Below are 26,692 nucleotides of genomic sequence, written 5' to 3' on the forward strand. Positions count from 1 at the left end.
AGTATTGGTAATGGTCTTTGGTGAGTAATAAAGAGACACCATAGTGTGTCTCAAAATTTCAGCATCTGACAGTATGAAGCCAATCAAGTTTGGGAACCACTTGTGAGAGGAATGTTCTGACATTACCACCACTGAACCACCATTAAAGACTTTTTGGTGAAAAACTGTCTAACTTAGTGAAAATAATAAGAAACTAAGAAATAAGATCAATCTCTGCAGTTTTGATGTTAATTAACAATACAGCATTGTGCTGCCACCAGATGTGCTGCAAAATCCAACTCTCATCTTTTATAGTTAGTTTTTCTTTCTTTTTTTAAAGGGGGGATTTTAAAAAATCCCAACTCTTCCCTACATAAAGATGGATTTCAATATTGAAACACAATAGAAATGTGTATTTTTTAAACATGCAATGGACACATATGTTTAACCTTTTGGTTATGATAATTAAAAATCGACTGGGGTGTTATTTTAAAGGATGATTTAACACCTTAAGCGTAGATTCTGTTCTAAAGTAAGAATGAGTGGCCTGAAGATAAAACAGCCTCAGAGTCAGCGACAATAAAAAATATTCCATCTAAATGTCAACTGCATATTCTATAAGTACTACTAAATTAGGCACATAGAAACATTGTTTATAAGCACTGGCATTATTCTTCATGGCAAAACCTTGCAAAAACTTGACAAAATTTCTTTCCAAAAATAATACAGTTTCTTTAAATGTTTACAGAATATTTGATTATTCACATCACAGAAAATGCTACAATAAAAACAGTCAGCGCTCATGTAAGCATGTTTAAACCCATGATTTATTACAGAAGTTGAACATGACAATGACATGACAAACATAATTTCAGCAAATCACATTTTACCACGAGCCAGAATCGTCGCTGCTTGGCCTGATGGTGGAAAAAGTGACACTGATTGAATCTTAATACCCGAGCGATGACATCACTCCCCCTGATGAGCAGGCTGCGTTCTGATTGGACGGCGATGCCGACCAATCAGGGAGCACACACATGGAAAGAGTTTAAAAAGATTCAGAAAAGTGTTGGAAAGTTGTCCGAAAGCCTCGCCAGCTGCTCAGACCGCGACTAATTATATAAGTTGTAGCTTTAAAGAGAAAATAAGACACTGACGAAATTTCTTGGGGACTTTCTTCCTGCGCTTCCCCTGCCTTGGACAGAGAGCTTGCAACCTGCCTCTCCGTTTCTGACGATATTCACGGCTTCATTGTAAATAGACAAAAAGAACACAATGACAACACATTTCAGGAGCGGCCCTGCCTTTGGACTTTCCGCCGAAGTTAAGAGTAAGGTACGTTTACATCCTTAATCTCAATAAGAGGTGACGAGCTGTTTACAGGCTGCAGCGGGAGACTCCGCAGGTGGGGTCAGCGGTCCACCAGGGGTCAGTGACGAATACTGCGTACACACCTCCTCCACGGCTGCAGACATTATTCTGGAAACTGATAGGGAGGAACCTTCACAGTGGTCATATGGTTGCTGTTATGATATATTGAAGCCCTTGGCAAGACTAGACCAAGAAAGAGATATTGCAGGATAAAAAGGATTATTGGACCTGTGCTCCCTCATCAAGCAGCTGCAGAGGAAACTCCTAAAGCAGCATGCATTATAAACTGAACTGCATAAAAGGAGATGTGATTAAATCTTACTGCAGCTTGATTCCAGGTGGTGTATGTTTTTTTTAAAGGCGGGTCAGGTGACACTCTCCTGCCTTTCGGTCACAGATCACACAGTGAAGGAGGTGATTGTTTTGGAGCTGAAAGTAGGTATTGGTGGCCACAGGATTTGTACGATTATACAGGGTCAGGGGTTTTAGTCTGTGAGAGTCCATCACAAGGACTGAGTTGTACTGGAGCATGCACTGTTGTTTCTCTGCTGGTGGTTTGTTAATATTCTTGAAAAGATTAAACCAAACAAGCAGGTTCAAATGGATCATTATTGCAGATGAGTTGGGACTGTGCATCAGATTTTACTCAGAAGTGTTTTCATATTCAGCAAAACACGAACCTATACAATATATCAAAGCATCAAGCTGTCATCATGCAGAGGTAGCTGTGTATTATTCAAACACATTTTCTGTGTGTTAATTCATCACCTCTTTTGTGACTGTATGTTTGGATGAGTCAAAGCTGCTGACAGCCTGCTTTCAGGATGAAAAAGGTCAGCTTGTGACTTTTCCAGCAAGCAGATCATCATTGTCGTCATTATCATCATTGTCCTGGAGGGATGTGACCTCTCCTCTGAATCGTTCAATCTCTCAGCAGCGCTTTAATTTCACTCCACTGCTCTCTGTGAAGCTCACATTCCTTTCATTACTGCTATTCAGCAGTCAGCAGGCTCCTCACACCCAGGCCGCCTGTTATTTTGCTGAAATCCCCAAGCCAATCAGATAGAGCAAGTGGAAGTTGGGGAGTTGGATAGAAAGGAAATTATTTTTTTATTTGAGTTGATGGGCTTAATGGGCAATGCTGGGATGGGACATTCCAGCAGAGTGACATCAGTGAAGAGCAGGGATGTGACACTAAGCACCCCCAGGTACATCAGCATCATCTGATGGCCTTTTAAGGAGTGACCGGGATCTGGTCTGGAACTTGAGAAAGTGTCCTTACTCTAAACAGTTTACATCCTTGTCAAGAATGACAAAACACTATCCTGACAGAACACAGGTGGACAGGAGGCAGAAGGGGGGAAAAAAGAAGCTAATCCATTTTACAAAGCAAAAGGAGACATGGAAAAGATGTCCATGGAGGCATTTCTTTGTTTATATGCAGACCTCCTTAAAACTGATTAAAAACTGATAGAACAGACCAGGAATGCATTTCTATTGGACTGTAATGCTGCATAAGTTCTTTCTTACAAACTTAATTGTGCATTCATAATATACAAACGCTCAACTGCTCATTCACTTGCATCAGTTCACTCAGTTATATTTGCCTTACTTGGTGTGGTATGGCCAGCATAGGTGGCTCGTGGTGGCCAGTGTCATTGGTCTTAATGCATCCTGATTTGTTCTTGTGGCTAGAATTTTTTTTTTATTGCTTTTTAGGCTAGATGTTTACTCAAAATGCATTGACTGTAGTGTTGAGTTTTGCTATGAAAACAGATCCATTTGTGTAGATTAGTTATTTACAGCAGTCTGACATAATGACACAACTAAGCAGTGACATGAAATGTGGATAAATATAACCAACTAAATATTTTTCCATGCAAGTTTTATTGAATTTTGGCTTTCAAAAGGATATATTGTGTCATAACAGGAAAATAACAACCATACTAATACTGAGGCTTCCATCTACACTCACTAAACATGATGGGTGTACTAAAACAGACAAAATAGTTATGTTTAAAAACATACTGACAACTGTGGTGTAAAAGTTTAAAACCACCTTTAAAGCTACGTAAGCATTCGTAAGTTTGCAACTTTGTGTAGGAAAGCAAGAAACTTACTGGCATTTAACAGATGGCTCTTTATTATATGCCACGACATAAGGATGGTTCTGGCTGTAGAGCTAGCTGCATTATTTACTTTTTTTTTTTTTTTTTTTTTTTTTTTTTTTTAAGTCCTTTAAATATAAAAAATAAATAAAATAGGGCCCACGAACTGAGGCTTTCATGATTATCCTAGTTTTCCCTCCCCCATTTTTATTAATCTTCCAACGACGCTTTCAAAGTTATCAATGATTATTTGGGATATAAAACTAAACTAACTAAAACACATAGTTGTATTTGTCTTTTCAAACCGACACATTTCCAGTGAAAATTGCTAAGGTCATTCTGCCATAGAAAACTGGGAACAAACTACAGACCTGTATCAATACTACCACAACTCTCAAAAATATTGGAAAAGCTTTGCAACGAAAAATATGAACTATTTTCGGAGAGTCAGTATGGGTTTAGGGCAAACAGATCAACATCACAGTAGGGCTGGGTGATATGAACCAAATCTTATATCTCGATATTTTTTACCTAAATCGTGATATACAATATATATCGCAATTAAAAAAAAAAAAAAAAAAAAAAAAAAAATATATATATATTGTCAAGTAACCAAAAAGACAGTTCTAATTTACATAGTGCCAAATATACTTTTATTAAGGATCAGCAGCACATGTGCATTAAAACAACTGACTGAAATTACAGTACCTTTTTATTAAATTAAATGCTCCTTAAAAAATAAATGAAAAATACCTTTCAATGACCATAACAAAAATACAACTGTGCAAAATGCAAAAGAAAAGATGCTTTTAACTCAAAACAAGCTATCTCGATAAAAACTATATTGCTTCCTTCTATATTGCGTCTGATAAAGTCTTGATATATTTGAAAATCTTGATATATTGCCCATGCCCTACTTTATAGTCAATAATGGAGTCAACAGAAGTAATCACAAATCTAAGACAACAAAAATATGCAACAGGAGTTTTCATCGGTCTCAGAGGAGCATTTGATACAGTCAGCCATAACATATTGTTCAATAAAGTAGAAACATATTGAATTAGGGGACTGGTATTTGACTGGATAAAGTTATTTATAAGGACGGCGACAGTTTGTAAAGTTTGATAATCATTGTTCTGGACATTTGGACATTACTTGTGGTGTTCCCCAGGAGACTGTGTTGGGCCCCAAATTGTTTATCGTGTATATTATTGACATGTGTGTCTAGGTGTTTAAAACTGGTCAAATTTGAGATGACACAATTGTTTTTGGTTCAGGTGAAAGCCTTAATCAGGTGAAAATAATTATAAATGAGGAAATGAAAAAAACTAAAGATATGGTTCGACTGGAATAAATTATTATTAAATGTAAGTGAGACTAAGTTTATGTTGGTTGGCAAAAGCACAGTGAACACAAAAATGTGAATAGAAATGGATGGGGTTGAAATTGGAAGGGTACATGAAAATAAATTTCTTGGGGTTACAAAAAAAGACAAGCAAAACAATTACTGGATCTCATTTTGCACACTTTACTGTTCACTGGTTCTGCCATATTTACATTACTGTGCGGAAAATTGGGGAATAATTATAAAACTTAGTCACTTATTATCCTGCAGAAAAGAGCAAAAAGGACTTTTCACAAGGTCAACCACTGGGAACATACAGACCTACTTTTTACACAGTCTAAACTGAAATTCACTGACATTGTATCTTACTAAACAGCAATCATCATGTACAAGGTAAAAAAATGTATAATTACCAGAAAATATTCTAAATTTATTCAGGAATCAGGAGGGAGGTTATCATTTTAAGAGGGGAACAGAAATTCACAAACTTTAATACATACAAACAACTTAGAAACGTTTCTGTATTTGTATAACCGCTGTCGAGCTGTGGAATAACTTAAGCGAGGTACTCAGGCAAAGTCCTGATATCACAGAGTTCAAGAAACTGTACAAAAACATGTGGTTTAGTGTGTATAATGGAAGTTATAATTAATGATTTCGGTGATAATTTTTCATTACACCTTAATGGATAATTAATGATACGGAGATGAGAGGCAGACATAGACTATTCTGTGTGTGTGTATATATATATATATATATATATATATATATATATATATATATATATATATATATATATTAGGGATGGGCGATTTTATGAAAATCTGGATTTTTTTTTCATAGTTAGTTTGCAGCAAACTTAGCCCTCAGTCCACACCAGAATGGTGTTTGTCTGACAGATTTTCAGTGAAGTGACCCTTCACTCATGCCTGGGATTTAGCTGTGCGTATAACTCCAGTGAGAAATGCTGCTCTCTATGAGATGCAGAAATCAACTTAGCCCACAAACTCTAGTTAGGAGACAACCTTCATCAGGGGAATTATTTCTGCAGTGGATCCTGTATGATAAGGATCCAGATGGAAAGAGATCACGGATGCAGTGTGTCACATATTTCTATGTAAGATATGAAGTTGTTTATATGGTGGAAAAGCTATGACATTATATGCTTAATTTTTGCTGGCATTCATCTATATAAACAAATAATTGTTTTTAATAGGTTTATTTACGTTTTGTAAAAGAAAAGAAAAAAATCGATTAAAATCGAAAATCGGATTTGGTTATAAAAGATCTGAGATTTTATTTTTAGGCCATATTGTCCAGCCCTAATTAATAAATAAATAAATAAATAAATAAATAAATATATATATATATATATATATATATATATATATATATATATATATATATATATTATATGATATGATATGGGTGGGTTTGTAATTAATCTCGATTAATCACATATCATTATTTGCACCAAAAAGCAACATTTCTTTAATTTGATTTTAGTGGACCACTGAATCAAAATCATTTTTGGACAATCTGTTAAATAGTTATTTTAAAAAAACTACTAAAAAGTAACTTTGCCATAGCTTAGTTTTACTACTACAGCCTTACTTGGTCCTTTAATTTAAGCAAACTTTAGTCAGTTGATGAGCTAATTGATCTACTAATATAGTTAGAATATTTTGTCATTTAAAATTTTCTCCAGTACCGGTTCAGGCCAAAGTGACCACTTTTTAATAAATTAAGTTCTTGTTCAACAACAAGTTACATTTAGTAGTTGCAATTAAAGTTCGATAAGCATTAACAATATATCCATCACTCAATTCTCAGATGCTTTAATAAAGTCAACTTGAATTATTTTTCAGTTCATCTTTTAAACTGTTTATTTGAGCTTAACTAAATAAAAAATGGGGAAATTGTAATGTGAAGAAATGTCTTCCATAGCCCAGAAAACAGCAGGTTTGAGCTCTACAATAAGAAACAACACACCTAATTAAAACTCGGAGTGAAGGCTGGCTGAAAAGTCATCTCACTGTAAAAGGGCAGATTCTGGAAAACCCACGGGGAGAGGGGAAGAACAGAGAGTAATATGAGCTTGGCCAATAGGAGAGGAAGAGAAAGAAATTGGGAGGGAGCGGGAGGAGTGTTTCTGAAGGCTGTTTCTCCCAAGTTTGGTGTGATAGACTGGAAGCCACACTATCCCTGCTGCTTTGAAATGCTTGTTTGTGTTGGCTGCCGATCCCAGACTGAGAAGACTTATCTGCAGAACATTCAGGAAAAGGGGATGAAAACGTGCAGGACTGTGTATGTGTGTCTGCAGGGAGGTGGGGGTGAAGCCTTAAACCCTATGCCAGAATTCAAAGTATTAGGGCAGCGTGTTTGTGCCAGTAAGGAAATACATGGAGAGAAGAGAAGGAGACTGGTGTGCTTCTGCATGCAGGAATGTCCACAGGCATTTTTCATTTTCATTTTTCTTCCTCTTCTGTTTATACACCTCATTTCAAAGTACTTTTTATTACACTATAAGACTCTCAGTTATGCTTTGCTATCTTTTATGAGAAAGGAATGGAACAAAGCAGTTATTTAAGTACCTGAAGCCGGAAAATAGGACTTTGAGAAACTGCTGTATGAAAGTGAAACAGATACTCGTGTTTATGTTAGGACATAGCCCATCTTCTATGTTTTTGTTCTGTTTCATGCATAACAACACAGCTTTTTTTTACCTCTTATAGTTAAAAATGTTGCACTTTGAATGTGGGTTACTAGTTCCCTGGAAAGCGCTGTACAGTTTGGCAGCAGTTATACAGCAAAAATGGATAGTTTTCAACTTTAAACACATGCATAGAAGTGTGTTACTTTATTAAGTTTTTTGTTTGTTTGTTTCTGCTTTCTGTTCTGTGTATTTCTGTTTTTCTTGAGGCTTTTAGAAATGTTCTGTGTCCCAGCTATCAAAGACAGGCTCCCTCATTTTTTGCCACCTGCAGATGGTGATTAGGCTCCATCAGTATTAACACATTTTAAGTGCCACATGCAATTAGCCTTTAGATGAAAGATATAAAAGCATGTTCAAAATTGACAAATCATGCAAAATCAGTCATCAACATAAATTTAAATCAGATTTTTAAAAAGTTAGTTTATCCCATGGCACATTTGGTAGAACATGGCACATGCAGCTAAATAACACAAGGGCAAAATATGGTCTGAAAGTACCACTCTATTACAGTTTGGGCTGCTACATTATCAAAAGTAAAATATTACAAAAAACTGATGTGGTCTAATAGGGGCAGTTGTAATAAATAAAAGAAAAATTAACACCAGCTGTTGTATTTTTAATCAAGGATTAGAAATTGAATATTGTTAGAAGTATTAACAGCTTTGCACATTTGAAACCAGATTTTGCTTCTTCTCAGATTTCAGTGTGGCCTACGTCATGTTAAAGACATTCTGTCATCTTTTCCTCAGTGATCATCCCACCTGTAGTTGAAATTACTGCATATATGTTGTCATTCACCTAAGCTTATGTTGATTCAGACAGCTGATATTGTGCTTATAAAATTAACTGTTTCAGCAGAGTAGCAGCCTTAAAGTGCTTTAAAGTGGATCAGGGGTGAACACTTTTTAAAGGTCTCTTTTTATTCACAATCTTAGATGTGTTATGTTATTTGCCTATTTCCTCTGTCTGAGGGGGGAAAAAAGAATGAGGGTGGCAACTGTAAAGACCTGGAACAAATATGATGTCATTTAATTTCATTCAGCTGCTTTTTTATGGAAGTTTTTAGCTACATAACTTTAAATATAACTGACAACACAGATTTAAAGGCAGTATGTCTGATATGTGTCAAACAGAACAACATGAAGGGACTATTATCAGCCAAGCATACTAACTATGTTGATAATTTGTTTAGCAGAACTCAAATTATCTTCAACTTAATTTCCAGGCAAAATATACGAAACAATTCTCATTCTACTACACAAATGAACTACTTAAGTTAGCTACATACTGTTATGTGCTAATCCTTATAGCCAGCATTTATAACAAGGACTATGTCCAAATGTCCACCCTACTCCCTAACCCCTCTTTCACTACATAGGGCTGCACTACATAGCGCACTACATAGTGCACACATTCTCTTGGTGATTCGGACACAAAGTTGCCTATTTTTTCCTCGCCGCAAACCACGTGACTACCGCCGTCACCACGGCAACCACAACCCCACATCAAGATGTCATTCCAAATCCAATCCAAAGTTGTGTATAAATATTTTTATTTTTACTCCTTATGTTGTATTTTATTCTTTGCTGCTCAATTTTTTCGCCTCCTTGGGCCATGTTGAGCTTCTGCCTGCAATGCATTGTGGTCTATATTGACCCGTCTAGTGACCATCGATACTCACTACTTTTTCAAGATAATTTGGGGTAATTTTGAGTGCCCTACTTTTTTCTCTCTGGACATTCGGACACTCCGACAAAATGGCGTGACCCCTATATAGGGAACTATGTAGGGAGTAGGGTGCACTTTCGGACACAGCCTATGTCTCATAATTATGAGTTGGCTAACAGTTAGCTACCTTTAACTCTTATAGCCAGCATTGATTAGCTATTAGGATTAGCTACACATCGAGTAAGTCTCACAGCCAACATATGAATTGGCTAACAGAGTTAGCTACATGCTGTCATGTGCTAATTCGATTTGATGGCAAATGCTCACAGGTCAAATACTCACGAGACAAATGCTCACAAAAAAGAAAAAATAGACAAATGCTCACAAATTGTTATATAAAAGATATGTACAGTGAAAAAAGATAGTATACAAATATGAAATATGTTCACATATTGATTTAATTGTGAAAATGTGTACAAATGCTTTCAAAACTGAGTATACACTGGTGAAACATATGGAAGTGATTTCCTTTGTAGTTCTATCACACCTAAAATCACAATTTATTTTACTCACTGGCGAAACAAAGTTAAAATGGCTTTGATCTCTTTTATAAATGCTGCTTGTATACGCCTTTGGTTTGTCTTACTGATTAAACCCCATTTCACACTTTATTCATCACATATCACACCTATTGTTTTGCCATGACATCATCACAAAGCTTTAGTCCCTTTATAGATGAGTTGCTCAGTCTGGTTAAAAACATCTACTGAGTCGTTAAAGCAGGTCTGGACACTCAGTGTGTTTATATCTTATGTGACATACCAGAGTGTTCAGTTGATTTGTTTATTTTAAATAAAGATTGTAAAATAACTTGTGACTGTTTGTCTTTTCTGTTAGTGCTGTGAGCATTTATCTGCACACCGCTAAATCTTATAGACAGAATCTGTCTCTAATAGCTGGCTACCAGAGTTAGCCAGCATTTATGAATGAAAGAAGTTTCTTTGCTAATGAAAGTGGCTAAAAGGTTTAGCTACATGATATTTTTGAAACACTGGCACTTAAGTTACTTTCAGAAGATGTTTCTGTTTGCAACAAAGAAACTTTTTTTTTCTTTTTACTTCAATAAAAACTGCACCTGTTAACCCTTTAAGTGCCAAATTTACAAAATCACCTAGCACCAGGCCAGAAAGAGTTTAAACCTGTTACCACTTTCCACCACGAGATGGTGGACATGGGAATCTTTAATGTTAGAATTGATTGGAAGGAGGAGGTGAGGTACGCAAGGGAGGGGGTCTATTCAAAGTTTTTGAGGAAATCTCATTTGGAAGACATTATATGAAGCCGGTGAGGAAGTGCACATAGGCCACGTTAATAATTCCCCTTTAATTCAGAATAAAAATTAAATCCTCTTTAAAAATGACCTTGTAAACACCTCATTCAGAATGAAAATTACCAATTGGAATTACATTTTAAATAAGTGGGTAATTAATTCTGATTCCTGTCCAATCAGAACCCTTCCCAATCCCCAGATCTAAAGCGGAATTGCATAAAGGTGATTAACCACATTTTCCTTGTAAACATCTATTTGGAATTATTATTTCCATGTAAACATGGAGGAAAACACTTTTATTCCAAATAATTTAATTTTGACTAATGAATTCCGAATTAAGAAACATCATGTAAACCATGGCCAAAGTCAGTGATGCAGAGTGGATTACAGAGAACACACACAACAGATTTTAACACTTTCTCACTGTTGATGAAGTACTCTCTCAGCAATTAGTTATCTCTGATTCTGGAGGGGAAAATTTGCCTCTAGAGGATGCCAATCGGTCATCTCGCAACAGTGAAATTGATGTTTTTGTTGGAAATCACGGTGTATCTATCCATAATAACGTACCTGAAGCATCATTAAACATTTTTCATCATTTACAGTAAGCCTTTAAAACTTTTAAAACTAACACCTAAAGCCTTTCATGGTTGTACTTAGAGAAGCAAATAATTGTTGTTAAGTGTCAATTTAAATATGGCTTTTGTTTTTATCTTCTCAGTTGGCTGGCAAGTATGACCCACTGAAGGAGGATGAACTGAGGCTGTGGATTGAGGATGTGACTGGCAAAAGAATGGGGGACAATTTCATGGAGAGTCTGAAGGATGGAGTTCTGTTGTGCGAGTGAGTGGATGGACATTGGTTCACACATCATTAAACCGTCATGATCAGAAACCACTTTAAATCTAATTTTTTGTCTTTTTAGACTTATTAATGTTCTCCAGCCAGGCTCTGTGAGGAAGATTAACCGCTCCAGTCAAAACTGGCACCAGGTAACACACCAGCTCCAACTCGGTGCACGTACTGCATTATCATTAACAGCAAGGGGCTCTTGAACATTTACAGGCATTTTTTCTGGTTGTATCTGCAAAACAAACAGAAATGCTGAGGTGATGTAGCAGTGAGCCAGTGGGTGAAAAACAAACCAAAAATCACATAATTCTTCTGACAGATTAAGACTTAACTGTCAGTCCATTCCTGCTGGTTTCATTTAGTCTTTTAAGCTTGTTACTTAGTCTGCGAGAAGTTTGTTCTTGTTCTCGAGGCTGCATGAACAAGAAAAAAGTTCTCGCTTCAGAGAATGTAACAGCCTGTAGAGGTCAACATTAGGAAGTAGTGCTTTAATAGTTTCCATTTCACCAAAATTTGCCTTTTTTTTTTTTTTTTTTTTTTTTTTGTAATGTCTTTTTATGTCCAATCACAGCGTCTGGACCACTTTCTGAAATATTGAGCGAAAAAAGGTCAAAAAGGCCCTCTGTGAGCTACAATAGGCCACTGTTTGTGCAGAGTAGACATGGATAAAGAGGAGTGACCTCCTCCAGTACTTATAAAAACTATTAAAAAGTTCTTGTGGTTAAAATGAGTGGAAAAAAGAGTTCTGCATATGACTCTTCTTGACTAATTCCACTTTCCTGTCTTCCTCAGCTGGAAAACATTGGGAATTTTGTCCGTGCCATCACAGAGTATGGCCTGAAGCCGCATGACATCTTTGAGGCCAATGATCTGTTTGAGAATGTCAACCATACTCAGGTCCAATGCACACTCATCGCTCTGGCTGGAATGGTGAGGGCAGCTTAACACACACACGTTACTTTACTGACATGCACAGAAAAGTTAAAAGATTACAGCATGCATACAGCTGCCAATAATCTTACAGTCTTGGATAAAAGAAAGTGTTGTCTCTCACTTTTAGGCTTTTAAGTATCAGGTCATAATAACTTACAATGTCATGTGTCAAATGATTTAATAATTAAGTTACAAACTCACATGACCAACACATGGCATTATATATTGTTATTTAATAAAAAAAAATATGTCAAAATGTACCAAAAACTTTGTTTAATCAATGATTCAACAGGTTGTAGAATAAGTGCTGCATCAATATGTTGAAGTAACAACTTTTTGTATGATTAAAGGCTGGACTGACTGCAGCATATCAACATCATAATTCTTTTCTTTTTCATTCATTCTGCTTTTTATCTGCTACTGTGTTTGGGATCATTGTCCTGCTTCATGATCCAGTTTCAGACAAGCTTTTAGCTGTCAGATAGATGTCCTCATATTTGACCACATTTGAATACTTTGGTACACAGAGTTCATAGTCCACTCAATCACCACAAGGAGTTCCGGTCTTGTGGCTCCAAAACAAGCCCAAATCATCAGCCCTCCACTACCGTGCTTCATAGATAGGTATGAGGTGTTTGTGCTTACATATAAACAAGCTGCAAATCATGAGGAAGTGTTTCCACTTTGGTCTGGTTTGTCTACAGGATGTTGTTCCAGAAGTATTACGGTTTGTTCAGAATCAGCTTTGCACATTTAAACTGTGCTGCCATGTTATTTTAGAGAGAAGAGACTTTCTCCCGCAACCCTTCCCAACAAGTCATACTTGTTCAGTCTTTTTCTGACTGTACTGCCATGAACTTTAACATTTACTACGCTATGTGAGTCCCGTAGAGTCCGAGATGTAGCTCTTTGGTTGTTTGCAGTCTCTCTGAGCGTTGTCTGACTTTGGGGTGAACTTACTATGACGTCCACTCCTGAGAAGATTGCCAACTGTCTTGAGCATTTTTCACTTGTGAATAATCTATATCTGTACAACAATGGACTCCAAATCGTCTGGAATTTACCTTACAATCCCTTTAAGATCATTGAGCAGCAACAGTTGCTTCACCAGCAGCAGATTACTAAGAATTCTGACTTTATTATTCAAGTTTTATTAACTAATAAAGTCCATTTGAGTTGCAGCACCTGGCTGCCACCAATTCTCCTAATCTCTCAGGAAACAATGAGGGTGTACTTAGTTTTTCACATACTGCCTCTGTATTGTTGCACTGTGATGAATCATGTAAGGGCTGGCAAGGCCCAGAATGTTTTATTTTTATCTTTTTATTGTCATGATTCATATAACCACATAAGTCAAACAATGTGTGACTTCACACGAGTACCTGTATACTCATATTTTGTTGTATGGATTAGAATTAGTGTTGTTGAGCTATAATAAAAACATTATGGGTTTGAATCATTCATACAGTTGCCACCCTTGTCCTCTGTGTCTGCTACTCTGGTTTTCCCTCAGGCCAAGTCTAAAGGTTTCCGCTCTAAATACGATTTGGGGGTGAAGTATGCTGAGAAACAGCAGCGACGTTTCGCTCCAGAGAAGCTCAGGGAGGGACGGAACATCATAGGTTTGCAGGTTTGAAAACTTTGCTTTTATCACTTTGTGGCTTTACTTTCACACGGGGCTGCAGATTGAATGTGAACGTCTTCATGTTCAAACTTCAAGTCCTGTTAATATGAGGATGAATATGAGGATATTAACAAAATAGTTAATGTGTTATCATAAATGTAATTGTAGATGATTGACTTGCAGAGATGCAACAACATGACAAACTGTTACTGAGTTAGCTTCTTCTGTTTTGCTCTGTCTGTAGATGGGCACCAACAAGCTTGCCAGCCAAAAGGGCATGACCTCTTATGGGACGCGTCGCCATTTGTATGATGCCAAGATGGGCATGGACAAACCAGAGGACCAATCAACTATCAGCTTACAGATGGGCACCAACAAAGGAGCCAGCCAGGTGGGATGTGTTCTTGTTTTTATCTTCATCTTTTCACAGTGTGACGCAAATCCCATCTCCAGATGGACCTTGTACTTTTATTGCTACATAATTTCCAAAAAAAAGCAAGGACAAAATGGAAAATTTAAAAATCCAATTATTTGCAAATGAATCGTTAGATTTAATTCAAAATGGCCCAATGGAAACATGAAAAATATTGAGATTATATCCATTCAAACATTGAAAATATGGCTTAAAAAGGTAAGAGTTTCTAATTTTATTATATATATATATATATATATATATATATATATATATATATATATATATATATATATATATAATATTTGGGAACTGTGGAGACTCATGTTGTATCTTTTTTTTTTTTTTTTTTAAATCTCTTCTTCTTGCTTGATAATGCGATTTTCTGGATCTCTGTTATTGTACGTTTTTATTTCCTTGGATGCCAGTTCAGTTCCTAGACTCTTTCACTACAGATAATATATATCATTCAAAAGTTAACGTTGTTCTTAATAACACTGAAAAGTTCAGGTTAGCTGTGCCATGTGCACTGATGGATCCTCTTAGGCTGGATCTGGAACTGCGTGTTGATAGTAAACCTGATGGTACCACGTCCATGTTATCCAACGTCTGTGTTTCTAGATCTTGTTCCTAAATATTTTCTTTCTCAAGATGTTAAAAGTTTTAATTCATTAAATTCTGTATCTTATTTCCATTCATGGATACAGAAACAAACTCTGTTCACTGACAATAGTTTTCCAAAGTATTCCTGAGTCTGCAGTGATTTTTCCTTTGCAGACCAAACATTAGTTTCTGCTTTGTGCCATGTGTACAGAGATTTCTTCAGATTTTCTGAATCGTTTACTGATATTATACACCAAATACAATCTCTAAAGTCTCGAAAATTTTAGAGTAATATTATTCTTAAATTGTGAACTGCTTCTTTCACAGAGGTAATGTTTATATGAACAGCAACCTTCCAACATTGATGAACACTGATGAATGAATTGGGTGTGTTGGAGCAGAAAACATCTAAAACCTGCAGGATATGAACCCTTGTGGACTGAAATTGGACATCCCAGGTTTAAAGGGTTTAGATAATCTGCTAGTTGTAGATAAATGACTGACTAGGATCATTATCCACCTGTTAATAGAGCTAAATAACTTCTAGTGTAAAATAACCACCATGTCAGGCCAACATCTTGATTGTTTTGCTTTCTGTCCCCCAGGCTGGTATGACAGCTCCAGGAACACGTAGGCACATCTTTGACAAGAATCTGAAGCTGGAGAACTGTGACACCACCACCATCTCACTTCAGATGGGCACCAACAAAGTGGCCTCCCAGCGGGGCATGACCACCTATGGCCTGCCCCGCCAGGTCTTCGACAACAAGTACTGCACCAACCCCACTGAGACCTACTACGACAACGGGAGCGAGGTGGAGTTTGACGGCTACAACCAGTACTCTGATTAAAATAAAACCATGGACAGCTTCACCCCTCTTCCTCCTTTTGCTTTAACCTCAAACAACCACTGCTGTTTTCATGACGACCAAACCTTCCAGACTGTTATTTAACTCAGACTGACGTCACCGTTGTCTTCATTCCCCGTCTTTTCTTAACATAATTTTACTCTTAGGAATTTATTGTTTGCCTTTCCATGAGCAAAAGAAAAAAAAAAACTAGTGTTTACACTGACCTTAAGTTAAAAAATGTCATGCTGTGGCCAACTTCTGTCGCCCTGGTTAATGTTATTTCAGCTAGAAAATACCCACACAGAGCTCAGAAGTTGATTTTATTGACCTTTGCTTTGTACATTTTTTTTTTCCTACAGCTTTTTATAATTGTAATTAGAGATTTTAAGCTCTTCATTTTTAGCTCACATCCTTGCCCTTCTACAGCAGTTTGAACACTGAAGCAGGATCTGAAAGTTCTTCCAGAGGAAGCAGAAGACCGTGTTGGTGCTATTGAACTTTGGCCCAGTTGGAACGGATTCCAGCTCTGCAGGCTCAAAGGTTCAACCCTTTGGGATGACTTGGGAGCTCCGGGCCGTGGACTGATCGGGGTGCAGAATACTGGAGGACTGTGTGGACACTGCGTGTTTTAATGAGCACCTGCACTAACAGATGGCTATTAGTGACCTTGTAAGTCGTTTTACAGGGCTTGTTTACGTGGTTTGTTTGCTGCATTTCTAAATATCTGGTTTATTTTTATTTTTGGCAAAGTTCTGCTTCTCTAAATGAACAATTGTAAGTGCAGTGGTGCCCAGTTTGAAGTTTGGTAATTTAGATCTTTTGTATTGCGTGTCTTGTTTTGCTCCATCAATGTGGGAGAAGTTTCTTCTTGCCTTATGCTTTAATGAACAGCTTTATTATTGCTTTATTAGCACTTTACTTGGTTTCATTTTGTGTGCAGAAAACAGTAGTGGAAAATAACTAAGTACATTTACTTATATACTATGTTTGGTACAATTTAAAGGTACTTGGACATTTTTCCCCACTTATGCAGCCTCAAATTTGAGTGGTGTTGGCTCAAACACGCCCAGATAACGGGGCCGCGTTGTGAATGTTTGCATCTTTTAGAAAAAATAGTAAAACTTGTGTATATTAATGAAGCCGAATTAAAAATAAAGTTACTCTCATTCACTTGTATTTTTTCCTCTGTATTTTTTCAAGTAAATAGCGACATAATTTGTGGAGAAAAAGCAGTCCAGTAAGACGTGTCGTAAAATAAAATCCTCTACGATTATCTCCCACAAAAAAGTTATAAGTTGAGTAATTTCTTGACTCTTTACTAACGCAGTCCACAGATATGAGAGTCAACTTGGCTGCTTATTTAACTGCATGTGAAATTTAGTGGTTAATGACAGGTGCACCGCCGCTATGGATGATAGCTGTTAATTTTTTATTTTTTTTTTAACATTTTCATCATTACAGATATTTAAACATTCAGACACAACAATCGGAAGCTGTGAATTGGTATTGCAATCTAAGTAAAATGTCCAAGTACCTACTTTATCCACCGCTAGCAATCAGTAGGAAGGTGGAAAGCAGACCTAGCAGAAATCCCCTGATCTGTCAAGCCAAATAATCATGTCATTTAAAAAATATTTAATTCTAATGTTCACCCACCGAAGGTCACGAATGTAACACCTATTGTTAGAGGCAACTCTCTTTTACAGGATGCATCACACACACGCCTGAATGTCTATTCTGCAACAGCGTATTTAGGACTTGTAAAAGCGCGCCACCTAGTGTTGGTTTACTGTATGGCAATGCACCAAATGTTTTTGTTCACTTGTATTATTGTGTTACTTCATGGAAATAACCTTCCCTGTGACAGGTAATGTTGAGTAAATGTAAAGGAACATTTCACCCTAATGGTTTTTTTTTCTTCCTTTTTTTTCACCAAACATGACATTTGTGCAATAAAAACACTTCAAAGAAGAAGTTATGCTCTTTTTTTTTTTAATCATTGTCAGAAACTTGGGGTCCACAAATGTAAAATATACAATAGTAGTGTGCAACAAAAACTACATGGTTTTTATTTGGAAAAATAATAGTACAAATACATAGTGGTCCAAAAGAAAAATAATAAAAATAATATTGACAGGAAACCAACTAAACGTTTTCAGTGCATTAGTCACAAGGCTGAAAACTACACTACACACCACAACTAGAACATTGCTTTATTAGACTATTTTATTCAATGTTCATAATTAAATATAGTAAAAACAAAGATCAGATTTTTTTGTCTACAATATATATATATATATATATATATATATATATGAATGTGACGACTTGGCCCAAACCAGGGGGAAACTATGAATTAATGTGGCATATGAAGACATTTAAATGCAGAGCTGTGAAATAGGCAGACCACTGGAAATGTCTCAGTTACCAGCTAAACTAAACCTAAGAATGTGACACACTCAAGTAAAGAATGACAAATGTGGCTATGCTGTGCTAACCCTACAGAAACTATCTAACCAAGCAGAAAGTGAGCCTACAGATACAAGTGTGCACACCTGGTCCTCAAGGCACACTATCCTCTAGGTCTTAGACGTCTAAGACCTGCAGGATAGTGTGCCTTGAGGACCAGGGTTGGGAATCACTGTGTTAGAGACACGGGTCTACTGATTGGCTGCTTCGCAGGCGTCGATCCAGTCACTGTAAACGTCTACTGGTTCAGACAGATCTGCGAGGAAAGGTTAAGGAACACCACCTTTGCATTGTTCTCTTTAGTAATTCAGCCAATTTAAATGTATTTTTGTGTCATATAATTAAAAACTAAGCTAAAACCAAAAGGCTGGTTAACCAGTGTGAGCTCCTCTATAAAAGCAGAGGTTTTGTCAATTTGCTGCCACCTTCAGATGTTTTAACACAATGTTCTGTATAGATGATTAAACTGAGCTTTTTCCACTTAACCTAGCTGATAAGTTACCAAGGTCATTTATTTTTGTCCTTATCCTGCTTCAGACCAGACTCACAGCATCAAAATATCATCCAAGTTTCAACACTGTAAGGATGTCCACCATGATGGGTAGCAGGTATCTGCAGTACCAGAGGTTGCTGCTGCTGCTGCTTTGAGGCTGCCGAATCCAAACTCTCTTTTTCATGACAGCTACATTGTAGAAGTATGAACTGATTATTATATGTTGCTTGAAGTGAAGCAAGAAAGGTGCAACTTATCTGTGTCAGCATAAGTTAATCTGTGATCAGCCCCGTGGTCTTTTGAAGACCAAACTTAGTTGGATTACCTACACCTAGCTCGACTTAGTCACTCCTCTTCACCCCAGATTAGCACACATGAAACCAATTAAGCTAGGTAAAGCTTAGCCAGGTCAAGTTAAGCCAGGTAAAGCCCTGCTTTCTTCTCTTATACTGGATTACTGAATTCTGCTTTTATGAAACAGCCCTCTGGTAAAACCATAAAACTCAAAGAGATTTACTTTCTTTTTCACATTACTTGAGAACACACATCTGACAAAATGACAATACACAGTATATTTCATGCATACCAAAATACTAAAATATTCCTCTAACAGAGAAGCAAATGAGACCCGACCTTTACATTCATGTTGGTTAAAAGGATACACGTTATAGGAGTCTGGAACTCCTCTAAGCAGACGCTGCAGGATATAATCCCCGTGTTGCGAGTTCGTTCCCTGGAAAACACTAACTTTAAAATCATACTATTCGCGATGCATGCATTTTAAAAGCGATGAAGTGACTCACATTTTGACATCGCAGGATTTCTCATGGTTACAGAAAGGGCAGGTGAACTGGGTGTCCAGGTTACCTGTCATTTTCTTTTTAGGAGGTGGCTTTCTCTTTGACTTTCTACGTGCCATTGTAACTCTGCAGAAGAAAAAGAACACAATAAAAAGCTTTCTTTCTCATCTGTACATGCACTTCCAACCCAAACTGTTTTACATGGGAATTTCTGCAAGATTATATTTGACTTGATAGGTTTTTCTTTTTAACAAATTTCCATTTACTTAATGCATTATACTAAAAAAGTGACAGAGCTTTTCACTTATACATTATGTAACACAAATATGTTATTATGTTTGTTTAATTTTAAATTTTAATCAACCATCCCCTGGTTTGTAGTCAGATAATACATGACAAATATATAAAATATATTTTACATTTCATCTCTCCTCTAGAGAATGATCAGTGCAGCATTTAGTATATAAAACGCCTCATTGATTTAATTTAGACCGTAAATTCTACTTGAAGCTCAAATTTTCTCCACCGAGCTCAAACTTATGAGACAAGGTGGGAAAACATTTGCACTGAAACATCAAACGCTTCTGCTAACGGCTAACAGCTGTTAGCATGTGCACAACAACTGGCTGTCTACAGAAAACATTGCATTTTCGCTTTCTTCTCGCACATAAACAACAAAGCCAACGTTCTCTATAACTTTATCCCCGTGTCGTGATTTTTTGTCATCATAATAGCAACATAATGGTTATCTTACCAACAGCAGATGGTTTGCAGCGAAAGATGCTCTGCCTCTGGCTGGCCTGGCTACGTTTGCAACTTGATCCATATGCAGCGTCTCAGAGCGCTTCTGATTGGTTAGTTGAGAATTCGAGTCGGCTCTGATTGGTTCAAAGGTATCCAATACCAAATATTGTTGTCTAACTCCCGCCTCCACAGAGATGCTGTAGATAAAAATGTATCCACAATTCCCAAATTATTAAAAAGTGTCGTCACGTCATCTGATGTAATACAAAGGTAAACGTGACTCTATCCCTAGTTTATTTTTGAGTGTTTTGGTGGCATCAAATTTTGAATGAGTTTATTTTCTAAATACACTATTAGTTAATACACTGAAAACCACTTCTTTTGACTTAGGTTTATAAGACTGAGATCAACAAACGGATTATTGTGGTTGGACTGATGGTTGTGTATCCTGCTGTATCAGAACAACGAAAAGATATAAAACCTTTTCATAGCAGCGGCTGCTGAGAGCTCATGAAGTGCAAAACAGTTGTAAATAGTGTTTTTTCTGAAACAAAGTTTGAAAATAGATTTGATCTTTTTTTTCTTGTCTTTTTTAAAATACGTTTTCTTAAGCGCATCTATCATTAGGGTACATGTGTGTTTGAAAAGAGGGCTGCAAGGTTCAATATAGCTTTGGCATTTCTGTGCTAGTATTTTTATTGGAAGTAATCAAAATAGTTTACAAACAACTTTAGCCTGCATCTAAGAAATAACATGGGCCTACAATACTGAAACTGAAGCTACAGTTAGTGTTTTATACTGGTCATCCATTGAGTTATTAAAGGTGTATTTTAATTATACTTATGAATCCACCTTGAAAGATTGTGGTAGAATACTTCTTACATTACAAGACATAACAGTTACATGTACACATGTAAGACAAGAGCTCAAATTTACGTAAAATATCAGCTGATGTCAATATCAATAGTATTCTGACTGACTGAAACTAAACTAATATATAGTCATCATCACAACACAGTGCTAGAGTTCATTTGTGATTACTCCTGTTAAATAGCTATCTGTGTAAGTTCCTCACCTATGTAAGTTGTGAAATCAAGAAAAGGCTGCTAATGGATGTATTGTAAATAAACCAATTAAAATACATGTAACAAAAACATAATAACTAACAAAGCCTCCCATTGGTCGATTTCTACTCGGCAGGCGGGCTGTATGGACGTAAAGCCCTATGACAGCGGAAGTGACCGCTCGGAGGCGTACTCTGAACCTGGGATCAAAATACTGTTGTTAATAGCAGTTTTTCATTCCGAATATCGTTCTGAAAAAGGTAAGCACAATGACTGAAGACACGTGTGATGTGTTGGGATTTTAATTTTTCAGGTTAAGTCGTAAATGAAGCCTCCACCTCTGCTGACGTTAAACTTGTGTAACTCTCTTACACACATGATTTGTGTAATTCTCTCTTAACGGTGGTTAGCTTGACAAGCCAAATGTAACTATCAGATGTAACCACACAGGTCCACCACTTCTTATGTTTTATCGTTTTTCTTTACATGCTGGCTATATTATGTTTATATGGATTAGGATCATGAATTAATATAAATGTGAATTAACCGCTTTGCCTCTCTTATCTAATTTCTGGGACCTTATCAGGTCTGCTGCACACACATTTTATCTCTACGGACCTGCTTTCTGCCCAAATGACCGTTTGGGTTTCTGCTGATCAGAAATGCATTCAGTACGAGCCATTAGCCCCCCGTCGTTTGTTAGTTTTTTGCTTCTAAGCACTAATAAAGTTTATCTAATTGAATTGTATATCTTGGTGTACAGTGTTTCAATAAAAAAAGTAAGGAAACTGGACAAGTGGAGGATTAAAATAGATTTGTTAGGTTAAAAAAAAAAAAAAAAAGGCGAGAGATGCATCTGAACCTTCAGATGACCGATCTGCTGTTCACTGAAGTATCATCAGACATGGTCTTCAAGTAAGGAAAATCGTTCTTGAAGCCAGACATGGAGAAAAGGCTGACATATGCCAAATGTCACTAGACCTGGACTGAAGATCAGTGGCACCAGGTCTGATGGAGTGATGAATCCTCTCTAGACACCAGACTTCCATCTGGACAGTAAATGGAACAAAAGGCAGAAAACATAAAAAAAGAACTTTGACTGTGTCGAAGAATAAAGCTGCTAAGTCCAAATACTGACTTTCAGATTTGCTAGAAATGTACAAACTTTGTGTGTTTGCATATATATTTTGTATGTTTCAATATACCTGTTTTAAATTTTCTTATCCATGTGAGGAGTGGCTCAAGATCTTTTGCACAATACTGTACAACTGGTTTCAAGCTGATAAAAAATTTAGTCTGCTTAGCTTTCAGTAGCTTTTAGTAAGCACACCAATGTCGAAAAAAATCACACAAAACTTTAACTTATCTAGCATCCATACCTGTGTTTTATCCTTTTGTATTTAAAGGGTAAATAGATGTGCTATTTTTACAAAGTCGCATTGCAGCTTGCTTTATGGATCCTAAACAATGAGAATGAGTTCATGTAGGCTGTGTGCTCGTTACATGTCTGTTTTCTTTTTCCAAAGTGTGACTATGGCAACAGAAGGGGAACCAACAGACTTGGTCAAAGTGTTGCACCTGCTGGTGCTCTCTTTCACCTGGGGTATGCAGGTCTGGGTCTCCTTCATTGGAGGTAAGAAAGGCACAAACAGAGCTGCAACGTACTGAATGCATGCACGTTTTAACACTGTGTTTGGGTTTTCTGTGTAGGTTTTGCATTGGTGAGGCAGGTGACTCTGCACACCTTTGGTCTGGTCCAGAGTAAGCTCTTCCCTGTGTACTTTTACTGCCTGCTGGGGAGTAACTTTGTCAGCCTGGCTGTGTTTGCTGTGTACCACCCCAGAGAGCTGCTGGAGTGGCATGAAAGTTTGCAGGTGAAATATGATGTTAAACATTTCAAGAACAGTTTCATGTGGATCATCTCAGACTTGTAAGGTCACAAGCATCTTTGCGTTCCTGTCATCTTGCAGCTGCTTCTGTTCTTTGTGGCGCTGATCCTGGCAGGTCTCAATGCCCAGTGGTTTGGCCCAGCAGCCACTGAGGTGATGTTCCAGATGAGGGCGGTGGAGGAGGAGCACGGCTTGGGGAACCAGATCGGTCTGAGCAGTCAGCGAGAGGCTTATGCCAAACTCAAAGAGCAGGACCCCAAGTACAAAGCCTACAGGAGCTCATTTGGACGGTACCACGGGCTGTCCAGTCTCTGCAACCTGATAGGGTTCCTCTGCACCACAACCAATTTGGTCTTCACTGCTCTGAATTTATCCACCATTTAGTAGGTTAAATATCCAGCCATAAGGTCCTCAGACCTTCATCAGCTAAAGATTTAGAGACTTGATCTTACAGGATGAAAATCAGATGGCAGAAACATCTTGAACAATAATTATAAGTGGTAAAAAATGTGACGGATGCTTTTGGAATGAGATGGAAATTGTGTAGACTTGATTACATTCAGTTTTCATTCACCCAAGTGTGTCAGAGTGCAGCAGTGTTTGCTTCTAACCACTTAAATGAGCAGAAAAGAAACGACACCCTCTCTCAATTCTAATGTGTTAGGTTTCAGAACATAAGAAAGAAACCTCTGATCTTCACCGGAGCTTAAAATAAGATTAATACAAGTTCAGATTAGCAACATGTGACACATTACACTATCGTTATTTATTTAACAGAAACTGAACCAAAATGCAGAAGCAGCGTGTGATGATTAAGCAGCTTGTAGAGCCACCTGCAGCAACAATAACTCAATCATTTTAACTATAATGTTATCAGGCTTAACGCATCAGCATAGAAGAATTTTGTCCACTCTTCTTTAACATGTTTCATCAGTTCAGTCAAGTTTGTGCTCATCAGACAGATGGCTTCACACTGGACTCTGGAATACAGAAGAGTTCATGTTCAACTCATTAACTACAAGATGTCCAGGTCCTGTGGCTGCAAAACATGCCCAAACCATCACTCCTCCACCACAGTGCTTGACAGCTGGTGTGAGGTGTTAAGACCAAGCATCTCCACTTTGGTCTCATCTTTCCAAAGGGCATTGTTCCAGATGCCTTGTTTGCTCAGATGCAGCTTAGCAAAGCTAAGCTGTGCTGCCACGTTCTTTTTAAAGAGAAGAGACTTTCTCCTAAACCCTCCCAAACAAGCCATACCTGTTCATTCTTTTTCTAATTCTAATGTCAGGAACTTTAACTTTTAACATGCAAACTGAAGCCTGTAGAGTCAGAGATGTAACTCTTGTTTTTATATATATATAATTTTTTTCTCCTCCGTTATTAAGTCCGATCTGATTCATGGGAAGCAAAAATCGCTCCTTTGAGATCATCGTTGATGTCTTTCCTCCACGGCTTTGCACACTGCTAAAATAGAGCAAACTGCCAAAGCTTTTCCTTTCACACAGGTGCTTGATGATCATTTAATTCATTAATTTGATTAGTGGTATTTGGCTGTAATTATAAGCTGGAGGGGTTTGCTTTGTTTTTCACACGCTGCTTTGCTACTTGCACTTAGTTTTTTTTCTCATATAAGTAATGAGAGTGTAATATGTCACATTTTTATTCATCTAAGAGGATGTATTTAGCAAATATTAGTACCAGTTAAGGAAATTATTTTCCTGATACATAAAACTTTAGATTTACTTGAGGCTGTCTCTGAGCTGCTCACACATTTGGCTGTTAGTAAGAAACTTCTGAGCTTATTATTTGAATAATGTGACTCACAATGTAAGATGTATTTTTATATTTTTTATTTTTCATGACCATAATGAATCACAACTCCCCCTGTTATTAAATTTGCTGTTTGTTTTTTGTTTTTTTTTGCTGTGTTTTTAAAGGAAACATCCATACTTGTGGTATCATGTGTGCAGTTTCTTCTCTTCACCAGCAGGGGGTAGTGTTTAGACAGAATTTTAAGTTCACACATCTTAGCATTTCATTTGTACAATGTTGTGCCTGATTATACTGCCACAAAAATATATATTTTATTATCATCTACACTGTTCAATTAATGTTAAGATTAAGCTGTTAAACAGAGTTGTATTCTTCCATTTTTTTTCTCACTGGTATCTCTGAAAGTGTTCCAGCTCATGTTCTTGTGTGAACTGTTGATGAATACGATTTTAATCTATACGCACTAAAACCAAACACCTGTGTGATCGGATGGGTTTGGAGAGGCGCTGTCTATTTAATCCCTTTTGTTTCACACTAATGAGAGGAGCCAGACCCAACAAGCAGTGCCTGGATTCTGAATAGGCAGGTTTTAATGTGATTACTGCTGATGCACATCAGGTTTCAAGAGGAACATCCTTGAAGGCAGAGAACAGTGCTTTGCTGGCCCGGCTACAGGATCAGGGAGACGCTGTCCCCATTGCAGTTATAGCAGCACTAATGGATTTTAATGGACTCATTTCAATATGAAATGCATGAACTGAAAGTAAATGGATGAGGTTTTCCCAAATGCAAATTAATGGTCGCCCTTTTTCAGCTTGTTTTCCATCATAGCCAATAAAAATATGAAGAATGTACTGCAAATATACAGTGTGTATATATATATATATATATATATATCATGTTTGTCGCCTTACTCTCAGGTCACATACAGTACAAGGAAGTTAGATGCGTCTTGAGGAAGCAGATCAGCTACCTGTTGTCTGGCATCAGGAAACAGGCTGTGTTTAAACAGAACAAGTTTGTCCACTCATCTGTTCATTTATAGATGCCAGAGAGATTTCAGATGAAATGTTTACATCCTCAGTGCAGCTTGAACAGTTGGCTAGTATAACTCGGTAAAAACAAACATTATAAAAATGAAGCATGAGGGAAACATATCACTGTTAATATTCTTCCACTCTGTATGAAAATCAAGATACAAGAAAGTGGGGGAACAAAAGGAAGTGAGTGACTTGCACCAGACAACTTCCACTTGTTCCACCTCATTCCTGACTCACAGGGAAATGGATTATGCTTTTTCTGGGATACAGCAGCAGATGCATGCTGAATGAAAAATGCTGCTTGCTCAGGGTCTGTGTGGAAGTGTACTGATGGTGCAGAGCAGGCCTGCAGTAATCTGCTGTTCTGAATTAATTATGAGTCGCAGAGTATCAAGCTGCCATATTCAATCATCTATAATATGGAAAAGTAAACTAATAATTTCCAGGTCTGTGTGATGAATAAGGCATCTACGCAGCATAAAAACACTGAAAATAAATCATCAGAGGACTGCTTTGCTTAGCGTGATCTAAAGTTTGTTTCTTTTACTTTCTGGGATCATTTTTGTCAAAGGTAAACTGATCCTAAAAGCTGCTTCTGTGCTGCTAAAATCTGACTTTGCCGCCATAT

General features: G+C 37.2%; 3 protein-coding genes across 5 annotated transcripts; 2 read left to right on the forward strand and 1 right to left on the reverse strand.

The window, feature by feature from the left end:
* Positions 1-1,047: 1,047 nt before the first annotated feature.
* cnn1b (calponin 1, basic, smooth muscle, b) lies at positions 1,048-17,763 on the forward strand. The gene is made up of 7 exons (XM_042010709.1): positions 1,048-1,314; positions 11,239-11,360; positions 11,443-11,509; positions 12,162-12,299; positions 13,816-13,932; positions 14,171-14,317; positions 15,547-17,763. Exons 1-7 carry the CDS (start codon positions 1,255-1,257, stop codon positions 15,790-15,792), a joined length of 897 nt encoding a protein of 298 aa, XP_041866643.1. The 5' UTR covers positions 1,048-1,254; the 3' UTR covers positions 15,793-17,763.
* A 70-nt stretch (positions 17,764-17,833) lies between these two features.
* On the reverse strand, positions 17,834-20,415 carry elof1 (ELF1 homolog, elongation factor 1). The gene is made up of 4 exons (XM_042010741.1): positions 20,309-20,415; positions 19,558-19,680; positions 19,417-19,487; positions 17,834-18,517 (listed from the first exon to the last, which is right to left on the reverse strand). Exons 2-4 carry the CDS (start codon positions 19,671-19,673, stop codon positions 18,453-18,455), a joined length of 252 nt encoding a protein of 83 aa, XP_041866675.1. The 5' UTR covers positions 19,674-19,680; positions 20,309-20,415; the 3' UTR covers positions 17,834-18,452.
* A 1,085-nt stretch (positions 20,416-21,500) lies between these two features.
* Positions 21,501-26,346, forward strand: tmem205 (transmembrane protein 205). 3 transcript variants are annotated; one of them, XM_042010730.1, is made up of 4 exons: positions 21,501-21,622; positions 22,889-22,995; positions 23,073-23,236; positions 23,333-26,346. In XM_042010730.1, the coding sequence occupies exons 2-4, from the start codon at positions 22,896-22,898 to the stop codon at positions 23,633-23,635; spliced, it is 567 nt and encodes a 188-aa protein (XP_041866664.1). In that variant the 5' UTR covers positions 21,501-21,622; positions 22,889-22,895; the 3' UTR covers positions 23,636-26,346. The 3 variants fall into 3 exon arrangements, 2 of the variants coding, with proteins under 2 accessions (XP_041866664.1, XP_041866653.1); XR_006013323.1 differs by lacking the exon at positions 21,501-21,622 and having other exon boundaries at positions 22,865-22,995; positions 23,333-23,760; positions 23,846-26,346; XM_042010719.1 differs by lacking the exon at positions 21,501-21,622 and having other exon boundaries at positions 22,865-22,995.
* The last annotated feature ends 346 nt before the right edge of the window (positions 26,347-26,692 follow it).

The sequence above is a fragment of the Melanotaenia boesemani genome, chromosome 2, assembly GCF_017639745.1.
Source record: "Melanotaenia boesemani isolate fMelBoe1 chromosome 2, fMelBoe1.pri, whole genome shotgun sequence".
NCBI lineage: Eukaryota > Metazoa > Chordata > Actinopteri > Atheriniformes > Melanotaeniidae > Melanotaenia > Melanotaenia boesemani.